Source organism: Phascolarctos cinereus, unplaced genomic scaffold, assembly GCF_003287225.1.
Source record: "Phascolarctos cinereus isolate Bilbo 61053 unplaced genomic scaffold, phaCin_HiC Scaffold_4;HRSCAF=312, whole genome shotgun sequence".
NCBI classification, from domain to species: Eukaryota; Metazoa; Chordata; class Mammalia; order Diprotodontia; family Phascolarctidae; genus Phascolarctos; species Phascolarctos cinereus.
The window spans coordinates 363,294,861-363,319,168 of NW_027555847.1; the positions used below are offsets into that span (position 1 = coordinate 363,294,861).

Sequence of the window (24,308 nt, forward strand, 5' to 3'; positions counted from 1 at the left end):
TGATAGCTATTATTACTGAGCCCATTCTTCCCATGAACCTGTTTGGATTTGCAGGAGTATGCCCCTGGATTTATGTTTTATCATTCCATTGAAATTGCTCTCTCTAAAGTTACCAATGATATTTTCATTCCCGAATACAATGGCCTTTTCTTAATCCTCATTCTCCTTTCTCTCTGTTGGCTCTGATATTGCTGATCACCCTCTCTGCTTTGATACTTCCTTCTTTCTAGGTTTTCGTGACAAGGTATTTTCCTGGTTGTCCTCCTGCCTATTTGCTCTCTTCTTCTCAGTCTCCTTTGCTGGATCGTCCTCCAGATCATGCTCTCTAACTGCAGGTGTCCCTCAGAGTTCTGTGCTGGATGCTCTTCTCTTCTCTTCTCTCTATACTACTTCACTCGATGATCTCATCAGCTCCTATGGACTTAATTACCATCTCTATGCTTATGATTCTCAGATCTACCTACCCTGCCCCAACCTTTCCGCTGAATTCCAATCTTGCATCTCCAACTGCCTTTCGGACATCTCAAACTGGTTGTCCAGGAGACATCTTAAACTCAACATGTCCAAAACAGAATTTCTCTTTTCCCCTAAACTATGTGCCCCCTCATAACTTCCCATATTACTGTAGAGGGCATCACCATCCTGTCAGTCCCTCAGGCTCACAACCTAGGAGTCATCTTTGACTCCTAACTATCTCTCACTCCCCACATCCAAACAATTGCCAACAGATCCTCATCCCCTCACACTGAGACTACTGCAATAGCCTGCTAGTGGGTCTGTTTCTCATACCAATCCATTCTCCATTCAGCCTCTAAAGTGATTTTCCTAATATTATCCCCCTACTCAATAAACTCTAGTGGCGCCCTATCACCTCCAGGATCAAATGCAAAATTCTCTGCTCGGCATTCAAAGTCCTTCATAACCTAGCCTCCTCCTCCTCCATTTCCAGTCTTCTCACACCTTATTCTTTACCACATATTATTCCATCCAGTTACACTGGCCTCCTGGCTATGCCTGGAACAAGACACTCCATCTCTCAGCTCTGGGCACTTTTCCCAATCCCTCTTAATTCTAGTGCCTTTCCTCTCTTAATCATTTCCTATTTATCCTGTAGATAACTTGTTCGTATTTGTTTGCTTATTGTTACCTCCATTAAACTGTGAGCTCTTTGAGGGCAGGGGCTGTCTCGTGCCTTTTTTTTTTTTGTATGCTCAGTGCTTAGCAGAGTGTCTGGCACATAGCAGGTACTTAATAAATAATTACTGATTGATTGGGGGGGTGTTCTGTGTCATCTCTTACTATACCATCATGATAAATACCTTTAGATTAAAAAAAATGTTCATGTTAACCACTAATGACTCAAATTAGAGTAAGATAAAGCAGGCTGAGAATGTACCATTTCTTCATCTATTAAAAAATGTTTGGTGTCACATTGGGGCTGGCTTCTTTTGGATCTGTTGAATCAAGTGAAGCCTTGGCAGGAATATGCATGTTGGATAGACAGAAGGTGTGGAACCTTGGTGAAGCTGATTAGAAAGACTCTTTTGAGTCTATTCTAATAGTGTTTTCTCTCCTAACCTTTCACCCTTGTATTTGTTACACTTTCATTTATCAGCTGTGGTTAAGTCTATTTCCATCCAACCTATTATTTGGTCCTATTTGTCTTCTTTGAATTAGCATGTTTTACTTCTTTGCCTTCTTACTTCCACAACTGCCCTTTTCTAAGTTAGCCAACAGTGGGGGTTTTTCTTCTATTTTCCATATGGTTTCCATCTCCCTATCTTAGAAGACCTACTTTGTTCTATCTCCTCCTCAATATTTCATATATTTTATTCCCATCCATTTGTGCCATCATTTGCCAAATAAGAATCTCAAGGAATTCACAAACATACATCTTGATGTATCCATCATCCAGGATATTTCTTACCCTCTTTATACTAAGTTGCTTTTTTAGCAATTTTTCTCTACTAGTATTATCTTTATCTTAGTTTCTAAATTCCTTTTGTCCAAAGGTTAGAAGCTTGTTTTCTCAACAAAAATTTAGTGTATGCCTATATATGAGATATTATGTAGGTACTTTGGACTTAAAAATTCAACCATAATTCAGCAAACATCAGTAAAAAAGGCCTATCACCTGATTGGTGTTTGGGACACAATGAGAAAATCAGTCTCTGGTTTGAAGAAGCTAAGAAAATATAAGCTGTACAAAGATAAGAAAATACAAGGTAATTGGAAAGATAGTACTAATGACTAGGAAGATCAGGTAAACTGAGTCCCAAAGGAAGTTCAAGGATTATGAAAAGCAAAGATTTTAGGGGAATATCAGGCACAGGGAAAGCTTCTATTTGCACAGAGGTGGGAGAAGACAAGGGAAGTTTGAGGAATAGTATTTAGACTATTTTCCTGGAATTCAGTGTATACAAAGGAGATTAAAATGAAATAAGATTGGAAACATAAGTTGGGGTCAGACTGTGGAAGGCCTCTAATGTCAGGCTAAGAGAAGTTTATATTTTATCTTTGAAGAAAGAGGAAGCCATATGAAGATTTAAGAAAAGGAGAGTGAGATGGTGAAACCTGCACTTTAAGAAGATTTTGACCACTGAGTAAAAAGTGTATTGCACAAGGGAGAGACTAAAAGCAGAGTGAGACATACAAAATTCGTAGTCCTCTATGTAGAAATGCAGGTGTTAGTTGATCCCTTGAAGAGGACTGAAAACAGAGGGAAGAGGAGTCCAGCACAGAACCTTAGGAACCTAAGGCTTAGGAGGATAAGCATACAGCTAGGTCCCCATTAGTGCTAATAATACATTTCATGAAGTTATTCTTCTTCAATTTTGTTCTGCATATTGACATTGGGTTGGAACCAATTACCATATTTTATACAATTATAACTTCAAATGATGTGAATTCAAACACATGCAACAGGATTCATTATTTGCACTAATTGAAATCTAGCTGCAGATGGTGATCCAGCACAGAAAGATGAGTAGGCACAGTCAAACTAGAAGGAAGAGAACCCAGAAAGAGTAGTGTCATGGAAGTCAAAGGAGTTGAGTACTTCAGATGAATAGGACATATATAAAAATAGGTACAATTTGGGATAAAATTTATCATGTACCATGTAATATACTCAGAAAAAGGAAATAACACTTCTACCTAAGTGAATCATAGAAGCAATTTTGGAGAATCTGACATTTGAACTGGGATTTGAAGGACTGGACTTTTAAAAAGAAGAGGTTGTTGAAAGGCAACAAACTAACTATTTATAGAAGCACATTGTATGGAACTACAATGGATGGCCATGGATTAGGGAAAGGCTAAACAATTTTTGATATGTGACTTACATGAAATATTGCTATGACATAAAAGAATGATGAAAATTATGAATATAGAGAAGCACGGAAATGCTTATATGAGCTTACAGAAATTGAAATAAGCGAAACCAGAAGAACAAAACACACAATGATGCAATGATGTAAATGGAAACAACAAAATTAAAACTGAATGTTGTGCAATTGTAATGAAATTCGCTCAAAAGAAGAGTGATAAGAATGCAGATTCTTTGCAGATGTGAGGGACCTGTGGGTGTGCAACACTACATATAATGCTGGACTTAGTTTATGTATTAGTTTGTTTAACTAAACTGCTTCTTTTCTCCATCCTTAATTTTTATTCCTTGTTCAAAGGGTGGGCTAGAGGAATGGAATATATCGGGAAATGAAGGTAATGGGAAAAACAAAAAAGCAATAAACATTTAAAAAGAAAAAAAAACAATGATGGAGGGAACAATAGTCTAAAAATGGCAGTAGAAATGTGTGTATATTTGTTTCTCTCAGAGTCCATGAATAAATGGCCTTTGGCCAGGATAGAGTTTTGAGGAAATGTTCTCATTAGGGGAGAAACCTAGTTTCAAATTATGGTCAGAAGTAAGAAGGCATATTCAAGGAAAAAATGGAAGATACAGGAGGGTTTTTTTTATAATAAAGCAGGAGTTCCTTGGAGGTAACAGCACAGAGGAATAGAATGGGAGTGGTTCCATCATGACACAAGGCTTTAACATTTCCTTCTCTTCATAGCTTTTCCTCTGTTTCTCACTCTCTTCCTTGCCTGTCATTACCACCATTCTACCTAAGACTCTAGTTCTCTGTGTTTCTTCTTATTTTTCTGTAGTTTTTCATCAAGGTGCTGTCATATACTGACCAATTTTAACTAAATTGTTGAAGAACTCTTGATGGTATCAGAGACCTGACAAATTCATCCTGGCTATTGCCCTAGAGAAAAGCAAATGACTGGATGTGGAGGGGGAACATATATAGGATATTCACTGACTTTTTCCCTTAATATTACTGCAAAGGTCCCGACAACGCCTGCACAGTTCCAGGCAGGCTAACTAGTGGCATCCCTCTGAGATCCCTCTTTTTCTATAAATGCACCTTCTGGATATCCGAGTTAGCCATCCAAGTCCCCCAGAGAGCCTCCAAGTCCCTCATGAAATGTGGGAAACCAAAACAACCACAGCTCCATTGGCAGATCACATCAAAGACTTCTTACTTATCTCTTGCATACTGTTGTTATTCTTATCTGGATTAATCTTAAAAGTATAAATTCAATAGGATATCTACCACCATTTTAAAAGCAGTACTGATGTTTGATACAACAGGAAACACTTCCTGTTTGAAAGTTAAACAATTGAGACCTGACTGTTCTGTAAGCAAGTGTGTCCTCACCAAGAATTACTTGGCTAGAACATTCACACCACCAACTTATAGCCACTTAAAAGTTTACATTGAAGATATATCCAACACTGCTTTCCAACAGCCAGGAATAAAAAGGGGGTATCTTTTTTAACCTATGAATTTTTAGTGTGTTACTAAATTTATACTGAATACTATCTGCAAGCTAGTTTCCTATTTCTGTCAATGGCACTGCAATTCTCCCTGCTAGCCTGGTACCAATATTGACAGAAATAGGGAGTCAGGAGAAGGAGACATAGTAAGTACGGGGGTTAGGGTTGGGTAGGAAGGAGATGAGTTCAATTTTTTCCAATATTAAACTGGAGTTGCTGGAGGGCCAGCCTTATAAAAACATCAAAGAAGCATAGGGAAGTTGGTATTGAAGCGTAGATCTGAGAGCCTTCTGCATACAGGAAATAGTTGAACCACTAAGAACAAGTGATATTTTGAGAAGGGTAGGGAAGAAAAGATCATCCGATCATAGAACCAGACCTAGAAAAAACATCAGCAGTTATCTAAAACAAATCTCACCCTCCCCCACCATCCCTGATTTTATAGAAGAGGAAACTTAACAGAGGAGTTAAATGTTATAATCCAGGTCACGTAAGTAGTAAAAAGAAGAGTCAGAACTTGAACTCAGGTCCTGGAACTCCAAATTCCAGGAGAGAAGGAAGAATAGAGAGAAATTTTTATTTTTCAGATAATGGTCTGAGAAGGGAGTTCTAGAACCAAATAGTTGCTAAACATCTGCCTCCCAGTTAAAGAAGGGATTTCCCAAGGCATCATGACACAGAATCACATCTTCTAGCCAAAGAAAGAAGATTTCTTGGGCAGAACTTGCCTGGAACAAATGTCAAGTTTAAGAGTTCTGGAATCCATCCTTCTAGCCACAGAAGGGGGATTTCTTAAGTATCATAATTCAGTGATGAAGGCTTCTAGCCAGTGGTGGGATATTTATTAGGCAGCCCTTGCTTCTGGGACCACATCTATAACACACTATGATCCCCACTGATACCTCACAGAAACTCCTAGATATCTTTAAAGTATAAAAAACTTGCCACTTCCTAGGTGTTTCTTAAGCCCCTTCCTTCAGTTGGTAGAATTCCCTTTCTCTTAAAATTGTCACATACTACTTTGGATATGGGTTTACATTTAGCTCTGTCTACATGTTGTACCACCCCAGTAAACACAAGCAGCTTAAAGGAAAGGACTTTTTTCATTTTTGTTTTGTTCATTTTTATTGTTTTATTTTTATTTTTGTTTGGAACAGCACCTTATACGTTACAGAAACACAGATTTAAGACTGAAATAAACTTTAGAGGCTGTCAAGCACCTCATTTTACAGAGAGGGAAACTGAGACCCAGCGAGTTATAAAATAGCTTGTCTGTCCAAGGCCACCACTGGTTATAAGCAGCAGAGATTTTCAACATAGCTTCTCTGATTAATTTTTTTTAGACCTACATGCTTGTTTCAAGTACCACACATGGAGCTTTGAAGAGCTGCACATAGTTCTATGGCCACAGGCTGTCCATCTATGAAATACAGAAGGTTAGGGAAAAAGTATTACATCAGAACATTGCTTCCACTACCACTAATGAAGTTATCTCTGTGCATCCTTCCTTTCCTACTGGATTCTCAGCTCCTTCAAGGTAGGGATCATGTGTCATACCCTTGTCTCTGTCCCACAGCACCTAGAATACCTTGACTATAAAAGGCACTCAAAAAATGCTTATTGAATTGAATTGACTTTCCATCAATGATGTAGGAAATGTTAAAAATCAGCTCTAGTGTATAATTAACTAGAGGACAAGAATTCCCAAGTATTGCATTGCCAGTCTGCCTTCTTTACAGACTACTGGGATGGAACCAATGAATCTCACTTAGACTGCCAACAGGCAGCCATCAATGCCACCATGTTATCTGGGACTGTCTTACCCAATTCATTATACTGACATGAGATGCAAAATACTGTTGACAGTCAAAGTGGATTTATAAGTCACATTTCTGTTCCCTTTGATTATTAGTCACTCAAGCAGAATTTTATTCCATTGTCCTGGGTATTCTGTACATAAGACAGTAAGAATCTGCTAGGTCCATCTAATGTGAATGCCTCAGAAGGTTTTTATTAGTATTAGGAGCTGGCACTTGGGAAATAATCACTTAGAAAAAAAAGACTGCCTCTCCCTCTTCAAAGTATTTTGCATAATGTCATATTTATTTGATGTTTACTAATTTGGAGGATGGAATGTGGGCTCCTGCAGGGCAGGGACTACTTTATTTATGTCTCTTTCCCCAGCCTAGCACAGAGCCCAGCACATAGTAAGTACTGGTTGAATTTCATTACCACTGACATAAAAAGTCTCTCTACTGGAAGGGGTGATGTACTGAAATTTGTTTCAATAGATTCAACAACACAAACACCTGAACTGAATTGAAAATGATAGATGACATCATGAGAGTGGCTTAAATAGATTTCTACGGTCTAGCCTGGGAAACCACATATAATGTTGCAAACAATGAAAGACTGCAGAACTTGGACTCAGAGGACCCGAGTTTTAATCCCTGGCTCCACTCTATAGACCTTGTATCACCTTGGACAAGCTGTTTAGCCTTTAAGGGTCTCTGTAACCTCATCTGTAAAATAAGATTAGAGAGACAGCTAGATGGCTCTGAACTCAGGAGGACCTGACTTCAAATCCAGCCTCAGATACATAACACTAGCTGTGTGAGTCTGGGCAAGTCACTTAACCCCAACTGCCTTGCAGAAAGAGAAAGAGAGAGAGAGAGAGAGAGAAAGAGAGAGAAAGAGAGAGAGAGAGAGAGAGAGAGAGAGAGAGAGAGAGAGAGAGAGAGAGAGAGAGAGAGAGAAGACCAAATGATATCACACATTCCTTTCAGATCTAAATTGATGATACTATGGATTTTTGGAACAGACCACTCAAACTTTGTGGATTTCCTATATTTCAGCTAAGAGTTCTCACAGATTGCTAGAGTTAAATTTAAGGGAGGAAAAGTATTATAGAATCATTGGCCCAAAAGGTATTATACTTTGAAAAGATTAAAAAGATTTTTTTTAAAAACTTATAAAAATTCCTGGATATCCCTAAAAAGAAAAATATTTGGGAAAATCTGTCTCCCTTTTTGAGACTGATATCCTATATGTATGTATGAATGTATGTATATACATATATGTATGTATATACATATATATACACATATAACAAACCTCTTTACTTCCCTCCCCATCCCCCAAAAAAGGAAATCCTGAGTGCCACTATGGGAAAGAGAATATTTGTTGGATGAGTCTTATCTAATACAGAATTTCCCAAAAATCTTAATGTGGTATTGTGCTTTAGGAGTTAACACTACACTAAGACTGGGGGAACTTCTTAGTGTAAACTTCAATAATTTTAATATTTTGAGCTTTAATAGTTTAAAACTCTACTAACAGCTTCAGTAGCTTAAAAGTACACTAAGACTAGGAGACTTTGTATGATGATTCACCCATATCCACCCCAGTGCTCCCCCAGATCTGTTATTTCATTGGTAGACCAATGGAATTTGGCATGAAGTTGCTTTCAAGATCTAGCCATTAGGGGGCACTCTTCAGGTGGTGAAATCACATTAACATAGTTAACTTTTTTCTTCTTTTTTTCCCTACACAGGACACCTACCCTATCAACACTGATGAGTAATTGTTCTCCAACAACTTAAAATCTTATAAGAATTGCTTGCCACTGAGTTCATAAGTGATTTGCCCAGGGGTCACACAGTCAGCATGCATCAGGGTCCAAGATGGCAATTCTCATTTTGAATAATCTTTTTCTGGCAATCCTTGGAGTGAGAGATAAAGAATTTAACCGCATACATCAATATAATGGGTAACACCTAGCTCTTTTCTAATACTTACTCTGCCTGATCAGTAAGTGGGTCGAATTCTAAGTATTTCACAACCCTTTCATTTCTCTGTCAATACCTTCCCCCTCTATAAACACTTTGCAATTCCAGAATCCTCCTTTTATCAGTGGTATGTTTATCAGTACCTCCAAGGTAAAGAGACAGGAATGACCACATGCCTGATTTCAAGAAAGTTCCACAGTCTAATCCAGGCTCACCAATACCTATGTTCTTAGATCATCAACCCACTAAGCAAAGTGTGGAGGGGTTTTCACCTTTCTCTGGCTCTGTCCAAATTATACTATAGTTTAAATAGTAACTCCTCTATCCTTAAGCACAAAGCAAACTGCCTTCTATTTCTTCTGAGATCTAAAATCTCATGACCGATCTCCCTCAAGACTCTTTGTATTACTGGTTACCAAGACTCCAAAAAGAATCAACATTAGGTCTAGGTCACACCAAACAGGTACCTCCCCAGGGCATAAATACCTGGAAGAGTGTGAGATTTGGAGACAGAAAACCTGGGCTGGAATCTGTGCTCTGCCTCTTACATGTGCAACCTCAGGGCAAGGCACTTAACATCTCTGGTCCTCAGTTTCTATATGTGTAAAACCAAGAATGGACTAGAAGAACTTTGAGATTCCTTCTAGGAGGAGAAGAAAAGGGCAAACTACTCCAGTACCTTTGCCAAGAAAACTCCATGGACAGTATTAGCGTGCTACAGTTCACTGGGTCACACAGGGTCAACACCACTGGTTCAAAATCTATGACCCGCTTAGACTACGGTAGATTGGTAGTGGGGGAGGAGAGACCAAGCATGTATGATATGCCAGGAACTGGGCTCAAAGCTTCACAAACCACCCTATGGGATGGGCCCTATTATTATTCCCACTTCCCAGTTGCCACCTTCAGAGACCCGATTTGTAGCAGGTATTAATTCTGCCATCATTTTCCTCATCAGCATACACATACATATGTGTGTGTATACATATGCATGCATGAACTAATGGCTTATGATCAATGTTGTTTTCTCTTATTATAACTATTAATAATAATAGTTTACATTTGTATATTAATCTTTTGTTTAAATAGCACCTTATATCAAGTGTCCCCAAAAAATCTTAGTGCAGTTTTAAGCTTTAAAAGATGTTTAAGGGGCAGCTAGATGGTGCAGTGAATAGAGCTCTGGCCTTGAAGTCAGGAGGACCTGAGTTCAAATCCAGCCCACTCCAACACAACATCTCCCATTATGAGTTTAATTTGGGACATTTTAAGTTCAAGGTTATTGTTATTCAGTCACGTCCCACTCTTCAAGACCCCTTTTGAGGTTTACTTGGCAAAGATACTAGAGTGGTTTGCCATTTCCTTCTCCAGCTCATTTTACAGATGAGGAAACTGAGGTAAACCAGTTAAGTGACTTGCCCAGGGTCACACAGTAAGTGTCTGAAGGTTGGTTTTAAACTCAGGTCCTTCTGACTCCAGACCCAGTACTCTATCCACTGTACCACCTAGCTGCCCCTAAATTCAAGATGCCAATATGATATTCAAGTGGAAATATCCAGCAAGTACTGGGACACCAAGATTAGAGTTTAGGAGAGAGATTAGGGCAGAATATATACTTTGGAGTCAACTGAATAGAGATGGTAATTGAATCCAGAGGTACCAATATGATCACCAAGGGAAAAAGCAGAAAGAAAAGAAAGGCACCCCAGACAAAGCTTTGGACAACATCTGCATCTAGGGATGAAGATCTCCCACCTCCCTGCCCAGAGGATAAGGACACAGCAAACAACTAAAGAGAAGTCCAATAGACAAGGAGAACCAGGAGAGGATGAGTGACAAAGTTGAGCTTTGGTGGCAATTTTGTTGAATTGGCCTGTTCTCTTTACTTTCCAGAAAAATATTTCAATGCACATTCCTCTCTGGAACATCACCCACTTCGCTGAGGTTATCAACTTCTAATGATGTGTTACACATAAATATATTTAGAAAATACACTTCCAAATCATCTCATAGAGCCAAATACCACTTGAGATATGTAACAATAATAACAGCTAACATTTATATAGTGTTTACTATATGCCAGGCACTGTGCTAAGCACTTCACAATTATTATATCATCTGGTACTCCCAACAACCCTGGGAGGTTGTTACTATTTTTATCCTCATTTTGCAGATGAGGAAACTGAGGCAAACAGGTTAAGTGACTTGCCCAGGGTCACACAGCTACTAACTGTCTGACGCCGCATTTGAACTTGTCTTCCTGACTCCAGACCCAGCACTCAATCCACTGTACCACCTAGCTGCTCTGAATAGGTATCTGAGCCCAAGTTTTGAATTCAGGTCTTCCTGATTCCAGGGTCCAGCCCTCTCTCTATCCACAGCCATCTACAAAGAAAATTCATTCATATTTACTGAACACCTTGCATTTTAGGGAGGCAACTCTGAGTGAATTGTTTATACTGTTGCATTTTTACTTACTAGAAACAAACTAGTAAGAAGAAAATCCAAATGAACAATACTACAGCTATAATTGTGGCCTCCCGTTTAAACAAGCAGGAGGAAACAGCTCCCTCCAGGCTACTGGCATTCCTGAAGCCTCCAGAACATTCAAACTGCAGTCAGACAGCTTTCAGCAGAACAAAGCACCTGCTGCCTTCATTTTGACCCTTTTTTGGAAAGGGTAATCACAGCTATGCATAGCTTGGCATTTAAATCTATCCCACCTGGTTTCTGGTGACATACAGCCTGTCGACTGACAAAGAAGTGAGCCCATAAGATGAGGATCCCAAACCCCTAGACTGAAGAAATACAGGCCACCTCCCTTAAAAATACCATCTAGTACAAATAAACTGGGGAGAAATGCGGTTGAAGATAGGGAGAGAGCAGAAATCATTATGGAAACACTTTGCAAATTCCCAAGAGACAAAGTATTGCCAATGTTCAGCCGTGTCTGACTCTTGGTTGACCCCATTTGAGGTTTTCTTGGCAAAGATACTGCAGTGATTTGTCATTTCCTCCTCCAGTTCATTACACAGATGAGGAAACTGAGGCAAGTAGGTTAAGTGACTTGCCTAGGTCACAGAGCTAGTGCCTGAGGCCGGATTTGAACTTGGGAAGATGAGTCTTCCTGACTCTAGGCCCAGCACTCTATCCACTTCGCCACCTACTTGTGCCAGTACCAAGCTTGGTGGTGTCCTTCCACATAGCAAAGCACTTAATACCGTATATACCTATTGACTTTAACTGGATCTCCCTGTCAGAGGGAGAGGGGGCATTGGCTCCTCTGCCTAACTCCTGAATTGATGTTTTACTGTGGAATGTTATTCCACTGCCACTATTTACCCCAAAGCTGAAATTCTTGCTCTGCCATCCACTTTACAGGTGTGTTGTCTAATGACCTAGGCAGAAAGGGGTAGGAGAGCGGGAGCAAGAATCATCTTACTGAAAGAGGTGATATTATGATCCAAGGCAATTTGCAAGAATACAGGAAAAAATGCAATGCAGCACAAAACTTTATTCTTCCACTGAGAAACGTCACATGATTCTGCACAATACCTTACGAGACCAAACAAAGCAAAAGGCAGAGGGCTGCATTGTCTTCCCTGCTCACTGAACAAAGAATGAGCACACTACTGAATGACTTAGGAGGCTGCAAAAAAGGAAGGTAATTTGAGTGGCCAGGCAACTATGGCAGCTGACAGAAACTCTGAATCCTAAGAGATAACAAATCCTTTTCCTTTCCTTGAGAAGTTTCTTAGTTCTATGAGGCTTCTTTCTACATGTCTTAAACTCTAGATGATTGTGCTTCAACAACACAGGTCAGCAACATTTTAAAAGATCCATGGGTCCTGATTTTCAAATGCAAATTCTCTTGTAGAGAAAGTAGGTTAAAAAGAACTAGAATTCATCTTTCAATGGAAACCTATTTGCCAAAGAATTCACCATGTACTGTACAAAGTTACCACAAAGTAACTGGATAGCAAAGATATTAAACTTGGGAAGTCCTGGTGCTGTCAGACAGTGGACCAAAAAGTGTGAAAATTAAGCTAGTGGTACTAGTTCACAATTATACAGCACTCACCACAACCATAAGAGGTAGGAAAGGAAGTATTATTAAATCCATTTTAGGGATGAAGAAATTGATCTTGCCCTTACCTCACAGTTAGCAAATATCAGAAGTTGTATTTGAATCTTGGTCCAAATTCATTGCTGAATCTAAGTACAATGTAGTTTGCTCTACCAAGATTGCCTGTAGAAGGAGCCTCAGGGCATGAGTTCTTGATCTTTTTAAATCATGGACCCCTTAGGTAATCTGGTGAAGCCAACCGACTGCTCAGAATAATTTTTATTGCCTATATTCATAATGAAAGAAAATATTAAATTTTGGAGGCAAATAATAAATTGATAGCTAAATAAATAAAGATGTAATTTTTTTTTTCTCATCTAAGTTCATGGACCAAGGAAATCCACCCACAAAGAGGACTCCAGGTTAAGAACACTAGCCTTAGGGGATTTTGCTACCTATCCTAGACTTATGTACTTAAAAACACCAGCCCTTGACTAAAGTCTGATTTTTCAATTATGTCCACTATTTAAAGTGCCTGACCTTTGGGATTTGTCTTTTGTCTTTACTCTTTCTAATTAATCTTTCTGCCTTGAATCAAGGCAGGGTTTAAGCCTGAGGAATGACCACCATCACTTTCTCATTAGAGTTATCCACAAGATTTAACTTGTTAAAGTTAAGTGTCACTAGCCACCTTTAATTAAGGTCACACCACTTGTAGCTAATAAAGGTAGAAGTGTACTGCAGAGTCATCTCAGATGCCAGTCCGTTTATATGCTCAGTAAAAAGAGGGATCTTTCAAATTATATCCATGGAAGCCTAACACAGCAACTGACAATCAGCTCTCTGACACTGCTCAATATCTCTCCTATGGTCTGCTTTGATATTAATTCCTTCTTTTGCCTTTGAGTCTGCTTCTGTCTCTGCCCTCTCACCCTAGACTCTGGCCCCTTCCATCTCTGAGTTGAATAATTTCTGAGTCGAGTTAATTTCTGAATAACAAGAGTCAAAAAATTACTACAGAAAAATTCTGGACCCTGAACCTTCCCTAAAATGTTCCTAAATCAGTTAACCTCTCTAGTCTCACTTTTGTCTTCTACAAAATGAGGATAATATCAGTGGTAGCTACCATCCCATAGGGATGTTGTAAGAATCAAGCAAGACAATGAGCTTCACATCAGTTATCATTTAGTACTGTCATATCTTTTAAATAGGCCATGACAATTTCATAGGACCGTAAGGTTTAGAGTTGGATGGGACCTTGGAAGCCACGAAATCTAATCCCTTCACTTCAGAGATACAGAAATTGAGGCTGAGAGTTAAGTTGACTTACCCAGGGTCACAGAAAGAGTGTCTGAGGCAGGATTTGAATTCAGTTCTTCCTCAGCTAGGCAGGACAGCTAGGTGGCACAGTGGATAGAGGGCCCAGCCTGGAGTCAGGAAGACCTGAATTCAAATTTGGCTTCGGATGCTTACTAGCTGTGTGGCCCTGGGCAAGTCACTTAACCCTGCTTGCCTCAATTTCCTCATTGTAAAATGAGCTGGAGAAGGAAATGGCAAACCACTCCAGTATCTTTGCCAAGAAAACCCCAAATGGGGGGTCACAAAGAGTTTGCCACAACTGGACAAGAGCATTCTCAGTCCAAGCCCAGCACTCTAGTCAGTGTGCCACATTTGAACTCGGATCTCAGCTCCAAATCCAGTGCTCTTTCCACTACATCCCAGACATCTGATATCTACATCTATTTATTTACATGATATTCATTTTGCAAGTTGTAGTAACACTTGAGCGTTCAAAAGAAAAATTCACCAAAACTGAAGTTTCAAACTCATTGCACATCTTCCCACACATCCTCGCCCTGGTTCTCATGGTAATTGTTTACCAACAAAATATCATCTTCTAAAAATGGCACAGTTCAATTTTCAAGACTGCCCATCACTTAGAACTCTTGTCCATGATTTTCCTCAGTTCACCACACGGGGTTCCTCCATACAATATGGTTGGGATCCTATCTTCACTGCCTCCTGACATCACAGGATGTCAGTGAAGCACAGCCGCTATGCAATGATTATCCCTCTGACCCCTCCCCCAGGATTAGACCGTCTTCTTTTTTGTGCAGACATTTTCCTGAGAACATCCTTTTTTCTAGGTCCTGATCATAACCCCTAATTTGTTAGGTATCCCAGCCTGTTTCCATCCACCATGCACTTCTTCATTGCCCTCCACATAACTCATTTTTAATTCTTTGGAGACTGTGGTATTCCATGACTTCCAGCCATTCAGCATAGGTAGAATAACAGCATTTTAAAAATGGGCTTTTGTTTCTGAAAGAAGTTTGGAGTCATTAAAGAAGCATTGACCAATCAAAGACAACCCAGCCCTCTCTCCTCCTCCTGTTTGATTCTGGGCCCAACTCTCTATCCATATATAAATGTACATATGTGGAGACAGACAAGTGACATGGACTGTCCACCTAACTGCATGTTATAAACTGCACAAAAAGCATTCTTTATTGACTTAGTTGATCTGCAAGGGCAAAAACCTGCTTTAAAGGCTCTCAACATCAAAATTATGCAAGATTCTACAAAGCAGGGGACCAGAGGTGTGGAACAACTGCGTATGATATCATACTTTTCTGATATTCAGGTTAGTTTTTCAAAACTTCTTTTCCTTTCTTCCTTTCAAAAATTCTTTATTATAAGGAATGGCTCTGGGAGATGGCATGGGGGAGGGATATGGTGGGAAATGTAGATGACATACAAACAAAATCAATAAAATTTTTTTAAAAGATTCCATAAATGATATAACCTTGTTCAACCCTCTGATAATTATATCAGGCAAGTCATAGCACAAAACAATGGATGCTTCACCACTGGTGGAAGACATCCAGGGCACAATTTTAAGCTAAAAAGAGATTCTCTATGGATGGTGAAGTCCTCTAGATGGTCCTGTTTGCAGGTGACATCATGCTGGTTACACCCGAATGCTGAAAAGAACTGTAACCGCTCAAAGGAGTTTGGCCTTTACATAAGTACTTAATAAGTGAGATACCAAACATGTAGCCTCTTTGAGTTTTGGGGGGGGGGTTAACTGTAGCAAATTATGGCACATACTATGAGCTTATGTACTCTACTTTCTATGATTCATTTATGTGTATACAACAGGCATTAGATTAAATGATTATTCAGTGAAATCATTGAGCTCAATTTGATAAGTTCTCAAATAAAACCACAAAATTCAACTTTGTCTTACCAACTGAGTAGTTTTCAAGTGATAATACTCATAACAGCCCTAGTAACTAATGTTAGTAGTTAATGCTTACGGAATACATTACGTTCATTATCTCATTTAATCTCCACTTTAAAAAAGGGTTATGAGGTAGGTTCTATAAATATCATCCCTGATTTACAGAAACTGACAGGTTAAATGAGTTAACCAAAGTCATAAGGTTGTTATTAATTTTCAGCAGCAGAATCTGAACTCCAGTGTTGCCTGATTCGAAGTCCAAGGCTTTCCACTAAACTATACTTCCTTTCATGAGGCACATGTAATTTAATTTAAACTTCATAATATGCATCAACAAAACTGAGATATATAAATGCATACACAGCCAAAGATATAAGAAAAAACCTACAAAGTGGCCAGTTTGTGTATTATTCTTTATTTTTCTGTCCTTTGTAAAATATTTATATCATTTCATAGTTTACCAGTTCCCTTTCCTAGGATAGTCTTGGTTAACAAGGGAAAGTGGAAATCCAATGAGATTTGCACCTCTGACAAAAGTTTTGAATGAAAGTGTCACTAAAACTGATGGCAAACAATTTCCACAATGGGCATTAAAATATTTGCATATTAATAAATGCACCTGCATGGCATTGCATTGCAGCTGGCTGCCATGGAAACCAGGAACAGATGGACTCAAGTCTCAGCTTTGAGACATGCTGGCTGTGTGACCCTGAGCTAGTCACTCAACCTCTCAACATCCCCCAGACAACTATCCAAGCCTATAAATTATAGAAAAGGTAGAAACCTGTATTGATAGAGGGACCTTCTTCACCTGTACCAATGAAATCACAGGTTCAGTAATAACACTTCTTTTTGGAAAATTGCCCAATGCTTTTTAATGATCCTAACCTGCTTTCTCATTTATTTGCTGGATTGGTCACAAATCTTTCAAACCCCTAATATGCAAGGAATAAAGGTTGTAGACAACCCAAAAAGGCAACAGGAAAGACATGGTGGGCAAAAGCTGGCTGTAGAATACTTCTAATGATGTAGTATATGCAATAACTGAAAATAGGAGATGTCATCCAGGACATGTACAATTAGAAAAGCAGATGAGCCTGTCATATAATGGGAACTCAACATAACAGATATAAAAGATAAAAAGAACTAGAAAAAGGCCTCCAGCACATATACAAGAACATAGGATAAGAAATATGAATAACTTCCAATATATGAGTTGAGCAGGTACTTACATTTTTTTTTAAAGCACTGATAAAATGAAGTATCATTATCACATATGAATTCTATTCAACTCTATGCTTGTAACACATGGGTAATTTGGTATTAACATGCAAAGTTCTGGTCATCTGGTCTGCCCCATCTAAGTAGAGAGGGCTATTGGAGCTTTGCCCCAGGATGCTGATAATAGAATCCTTCAGCATCATAGAAACACCTGAACTTAGCAAGATTGGTTAAAATATGTGTTTACCAAATAGGCTTGCAAGCTCTCTCTAGGCTTGCCCTCATCCTGCTTCCCCTTCCCACCTACCAACTACCCCCAACCCCACAAACAGCCTCCTACGCATCAATTTTTCAGTATCCTGAGCTCTTTCTACACACAGGGGACCAGAATCCCAGGGTTTCTGTGGATTTTAGGAGGCATCTGTGCTGCTTGCCAAAATGGCTACTAACTGCTCAGTTCAAGGCATGGATGAGTTGTATTAAGAGCGGGAGAAAAGAGAGAAACCAGCAGGCCACCCCATGGTCAGCCCAAGGCTCATATCATTGTAGCCACCAAAAAAAGATACTAAATCTAGCATTCTGAAATCCTTATTCCAGTGAAACCACAGAAATTTTGCCTGATAGATATATCATTCTCCTCAAATATCTTACTTAGGTTTTTGAAGTCAGTTGGTCAATAAGCAAAGAATTACAGTTAATATTGTGTTATATTCATGAGAAAAACATGCCCCAAAGTGCCAATGACTGCCAAAAAATGTCAAGGACTCAAGCCAATTGCAAAAATTGTTCCAAATGGATTCTTTCAAACTAAACTGATCTTTCTAAGTCTTTATTGAACGTCCAACAAATGTCTAACCACACCCATTTCCTCCCTGCCAAAATATAAGCTGATGGCATTTTCTAACTCAAATTGAACAGATTCTAATCATGCTCAATTTTAACTAGAACAGATGTGAACTCACCTACCATAAATATAAACTGATCCTGTCCAACCTACTCTCCCCTTTTCTTACTACAGTAAGTATAGTAAAACCAAAGCACTGGGTGGCACTGCCCTCTGACCCCACCCCTTCCAGCACCTATTTTTACAGGTTCAAGCAAAGCAGTCTTATCACCTGATGTTAATGGACTACCTAGTGTATTTATGACAGTAATAGACTTCAAGAATCAGTTATTTAATCAATAAGCATTTATTAAGCATGTATTATGTTCCAAGCACTGGGCTAGGAAGTAGAGACACACACACACACACAAAAAAAGAGGAGGGAAAGAAACAAAGAGGAATGAAGGGTTACATAAAACTAATATATAAACATCCAGATTTACTTAAAAGATAAGTTAGACATAGTTCTGTTTTACTACAAAGCTCATTTAAAATATAATTAGTTTGATTTACAAAATTGATTTACTCCCAACTTAAGAATAAAATTTCATTTATTCAAATCTATTTTATAAAAATGAGAAAGTCTTGTATTTAAAATGCCTTTGAAAAACAGCTACTTTAAGGTACAGACAGGTATCCATTCATGATTTTTCTACAGTAGTCTCCATCTTTATTATTATATAACTGACTGAAAGGTATGAAGAATACAATATCCCACCCTGTTTATTGTTTGTGATAGAGAGGGGTAAATTGACTTGGTAGAATAAAATGCAGTCTTCAAGACTCTCCAAAAATTCCACCAATATGGATGATATATGATTTCTTGATGGATTCAACCACTGAAAAAACTCTGTTAAGATTCTCAGCTTACCAATATGAAAGAAAGCAAGTGAGAGAAGTGTTCACCACTGCCATGGAAAATGGCTTTCACACTTCTGAGCAGTGCAATTAGGAAAACATTTTAATAGATATGAGAGGTTGGAGGATAACACAGTACACATTCTATTAAGCCCCAGGACACTGCAGGGCCTCCTCAATTAAAAAAAAAAAGACTGGACTAACAATCTACACTGGAAAAGCTACTTAGATGATTTATGCCCATTACTCAGATTATCAGATGTAGTACATACACTTGGACCATGTTGTGAATGGACACCAAATAGGGCCCAGAACTAAATTTCATTAGACACTATTCTTTCAAAAACTGTATCTGTTTTTCTTCCAGACTAACTGCAAGGAATCTAGAGAACTAAACTAACTCTAATACCACTACAATTTGCTGTTAATATTTTGCAGAAGCATTCCTTGGCTTTCCAATGGCCAAAGTGTGACAGTATAAAAATCTCTCCTCCAAACAAAATGCCAAAGAAATAAAGACTCATCAAAATAGCATTGCTCAGAAAAGAGAAGACTGATGAGATTTATCCTGTTGATCCATTCAAAAACAGTGTAGCAGTAGATGGAAATGTCCACAATGGAAAATAAATTCAATTTCTTCATAGCCTGTTAGTCATAGTATGTTAGTTATTTATATGTACAAAGCCCCAGAATACTCTTGTGAAGTAATAGGTATAGAAAAATGGATATAGATATATATCATATATATGTATTTATACAGTTTATAAATATAGATATATGTTCGGCCTTTCCTTTTGCTCTAGTCGAGTTAAGAACATTATTAACCAACCTAGAAAAAAAAAGGTGATAAGACAATCTCTCAAGAGCACACTGAATTCTTAAGCTGGTTCTAGATATCAACAAAGCACATTAGCACATAAAAACCACAGCTAAGAAATCTACTCATCTACTGCCCTCCTGAAAGCCAAGCATGATCTAAAATAAACCACTCTACACATTACTAGAGTATTTTTAAAAGTATATTTTCACACAGTTTTTTCCAACAATCATGTTATGTTAATAATCTTAATGAGACAGAACTGCAGCTGACTCTCACCCACAATACCTCAGCCAAGCCCCAGTCTCTTTGTTTGGAAATGTCTTTATCTTACCAGCCCTGGAGGCTGTCTTCTTTCTACTGATATTAATAAATAAGGAGGAGGAAGAATAAAAGGAAGACAGACTGGAAGGAAGGAGTGACGGGTCCAAAGATTCTGGAATTCCACAGCTTCATCAAGTAACAATATTATGCAATTAATTTCAAAAAAGGTGAAATTGTTTTAAACACAGTATTCCAACACACAAATCCATGGATTTCTGCATTATCATCAGATAAAGGAAATCACAGGTGTTTCCTAAACCATCCTTAAGAATAAAGTGCAATCCATCCGTACCAAGAATTACCAGATAGATTTATACACCTTACACATTTCTGCATACAGGTTCATATGCCCATACACATTTCCCCAGTCTACTCACACACATATACATGTAGGGTGCCAACAGTAGGTGGGTAACAGATGCCTACATCTCTGTGAGAGAAGCCATAATGTGGGCATATCCCGGATAATAGCCTCTCTCTGAACCCCACCCCTTCCCCCGGAGAATGAAAGGAGAAAGAGGGAAGAAAGAGAAACCAAGAAAGCCTGAATTTCCAGGCATCAACTTTTCATGAAATGCACAACCGACTAGGATAGGAAATACCTCCCTGCTGAGTAATGCTTCATGGATTGTAAATTCACCTCTCCAGAGAAACAAACCTGAACACGCAAACACAGCCAGATGGGGAAACCACTCCTACCTGCTCCATACAGCTTCTCTGTCACTCCGGCTTCCAGGGTGATATTCCTCCCACTCCCCTTTTTGGCATGGAAATACACCAATAAGAACCGAGTATACAGCTTGCTAAGAGGGCTGAGCTGTGATTTACCAGGCTTGTTGGGAAACGGAGGGGTGGGGGTGAGGGGAGGTTTCCTAAGGATAAAAACAAAGCCTTTTTCATTTAAATAAACATTGTTTGGGTTGTGGATTTGTCTGTATGTTTTATTAACTAAAAAAAAAAGGAATCCAATGATCTTCCTTTACTCTTAATCCATCCACCTCTTGAGATCTTAGCCTCTGGATCCTTAGGAAGAAAAATGGCTGGGCGGCAACCACCCATCCAAGTTTCCTAAAAGCACCTGCTATCCTCCTCACTTCCACCCTCGCATATACGCGCTCATACATAAACAATATCAGTCCTCCAACCAAACTGTGTATCATAAATCTGTGTATTCATATGCATACACAGCCAAACCTCTTCACTCATGTTCACTGATGAATCTCTCTCTCTCTTTCTCTCTCTCTCTCTCTCTCTCACACACACACACACACACACACACACACACACTCACACACACGTCGAAGGGTTCTAAAACAGGTAACATTAACTGGGAAGTTCTCTAAAGAATCCATTTGTTTAATTGCCCAACCCCGGCGCACCGAGAGCCTGCCACTGGCCCCTAAGACGGAGGAGACACTTGATAATAAAGCCTGAAACAAGAGGGAAAGTTTGCTGAGAGCCCCAAGGTCCCTTTCTCCCCTATGCCCCGGGGACTCCTCTTTAAGACCGTTATAGTGGGACAAGGGCACCATGCGCATATTACTTCTCCTTCCCAGTACAAAGAAGTGTTTGGGCCCCAGTGCCCCGGCCAGTGCGCAGGAGTTCCGCCGTTTTATTTACAAACAACGCGCGCTCTGGGCGGGGAGAAAAAGACAGCAGCAAAGACTGAGAGCAGCCGGCAGGAAGAGAAGAGAAGCAGCCAGGACGACTGCGTCCAGCTCCGGGAAATCCGAGCTGCCGGGTGGCCCCGGTGCAGTTACCCGGCACTCTCGCGACCCTTCTTCACTCACTTGCCACTGCGCCCCTCACTCGGAGTCCTAGGTACACATGCTCCAGCATTAGCGCCCTCCTAGCCCCTTTATAAAGGAGAGTGAGAACAGACAAAGAGCTCCCAGACCCCTACCCTCTAACCTGACCCTCGGAGGATTCAACCCTCCCGCGTACGCGAAACTCCCTCGCTCCCCGGGAAGTGGAAGAGAGTGGGGGTGGGGCGACGGTGACAGATGGACTCAGGGCAAGCATACCAACTCACGAGCGATATGGGGGAGTAAATCACTTACTTCATCTTCGGAAAGTCCATAGACTGGTTCCCCCAGCCCGGTCGCCATGGAGCCTGGGGGTAAGAGCACCCCCAACTTTTGGGGTCGGGGGAGACGAGGCGGTTGCAGCCCTCTCCCCTCTCCGGAATGCTAAGGCGAGCCCGCAGCGGATGCGAGAGCTACTCTTCGGACTTCACTTTTCTTCCTGGCCGCCCCCGGAATGCACTCTAGTCCCTTGGGGAAGTTGTAGCCCGAGGGAACGCCAACGCAGTTGGGGTCAGTGCAAAGCAGGTAAGGGAAGTCCCCTACGGTCCAGTCCGACCTCCTCCCCCACTCGAGCCGGGGCCGCTTCCTTCCTGGGGCGGCTGTTGAAGCCGGAAGGCTGCGGGGAAATGCGGGCTGGCGATGAGACTCGAAGGGAAAGAAGGCTAGAGAAAGGAGGGATGTGAAAAGCTCTAAAGCAAGTCCCTAGGCTCTTTCTTCCTACTGCTACTCTCGCCGGCTCTCCTAAGAGAGCCCTGGCTCCGGTGCTGCTGTCCCTTCTTCCTGCTGCTACAGCTGCCCAACTCTGGAGTGAGCGCCTGCCCGGCACGCACACGCGGGGCCGCTTGCCTCCCCGCGGCTTTCCCAGCTGCCGCTGCTGCTGCTGCGGAGACTGTGCTGCTACTCTGAGCCGTTTGGCTTTCTCTCCTCCTCCTCCTCCTCCTCCTCCTCTTTTTCCTCCTCCTCCTCCTCTTCCTCCTTCTTCCTCCCTTCCTTCCTTCCCTTCTCCGCCCCCCTCTCCTAGCTGGCTTTCAGTTCACATTAACCCGGCTCACATCCTCCCCACCACAACCCCCTTCCTCTCAGTTCTCTCCTCCTCCTCCTCCTCCTCCTACTTCCACCCGAGGCCAGTGAGGGGACCCTCCCTCCCTCTCATTCTCTCCTCCCAGTCTCACCGGGGCGGGAAGAAGAGCCCACCAAGCCAATCACAGGCTTCAGCCTTTGGGGGAGGATAGGCGGTCAGGGTAGGTTGGTTTGGTTCGCCCCCCACCCCCATTCCCCTGGTTTGAGTGCAATCCTGTTACCCTAGGGGATGGGGTGTTGGAATGAGTCTAAAGGGGCGTGGACGTGTGGGGCTTCCTTTTGGGAACCAACCTGTACTCCGGGGCTCCCTTGTGTTGGGGGGGTGGCGGTGAGGGGTAAAGGAGCTGGATAGACCTTTGAGACTGCGGGATGAAAGGATTTCCTTCCAAGAGAACGCTGAGATGTCCATCTCCTTGGCCTGTTGCTTTTCGTTTGTTTTATTTACAGCCCTGGGTTTGGGCTAATTTTGTTAAAAATTGGTATTCTTTTCCCCTTTAAATGATTCTTGGCAGCCACGGTAAATACGGACTTGGCTACATTGTCAGCTTTGCTGGAACAGATTTCTTTCCCCAGCCCCCAGCCAGGGAGAGGCTGCCCCGGTGTGGCCAAGAATCGCCAGTGCCGGTGTCAACCCTGGCGAAGTGAAAGGCTGAGGACCCAAAGCTACTCACCCATCCACTTAAAAACAGTTGTTGGGTGCTCCATATCCCAAGGAAATCATCTCTCAAACCTCGACCTTAAATACCAAATCTTAACTCCAGGTTTTCCGTTTGCACGAGCAAATGGTTAAGACATTCTTTGGTAATGTGGGGCTCTCCCACAGCACACCTACTAAAAGAAAGAACTTGGACTGCTGCCTAGCAAAGCAATTCATTTAATTCTTCGGGATTTATAAAAATGCAAGGGACGATATAAGACTTTGACGAGTAACTAAAAACAAACATGGCGCACGAATTTTTCAGGTGCCCTTTTCTTCTCAAAAAGGCATGCTTTTAGGCAATAAATACTGATGTAGATAAAATTAACAGTAAGAACATGCCCCTCACCTTTGGAAAGTGAACAGAATCGTGCCTTCTGAGGTATTAACATACTAAACTTTAGATTGCTGATACTGGTTATGATTCTTGATACCAGGAAACCAACTATGCTCTTTAAATACAGTTATTAAAAAAATTTTTTTAAACAAGTTCAGAGAACCCAGGTTAAGAACCCCTAGATGTATACTCTAAGAAATAAGGAATGAGAGAAATTCAGAAAAACTTTGAAAGACTTATATGAATTGATGCAGTGAAGAAAGAACCACAAGAACAATGTACACAACGACTACATTAATGCAAATAAAAAGACCAGTTGTTTAGGGGAGGATCCTATTGTTT

At 40.6% G+C, this 24,308-nt stretch overlaps 1 protein-coding gene across 2 annotated transcripts in view; it reads right to left on the bottom strand.

The window, feature by feature from the left end:
• NEDD4L (NEDD4 like E3 ubiquitin protein ligase) overlaps positions 1–22,795 on the bottom strand; it is a 453,729-nt gene extending 430,934 nt beyond the window's left edge. For both annotated transcript variants that reach the window (XM_078153241.1, XM_020994788.2), the window contains exon 1: positions 22,108–22,795. In XM_078153241.1, the coding sequence (XP_078009367.1) occupies positions 22,108–22,155 (48 nt within the window). In that variant the 5' untranslated portion in view covers positions 22,156–22,795. The remainder of the gene's footprint in view (positions 1–22,107) is intronic.
• Between the last annotated feature and the right edge of the window lie 1,513 nt (positions 22,796–24,308).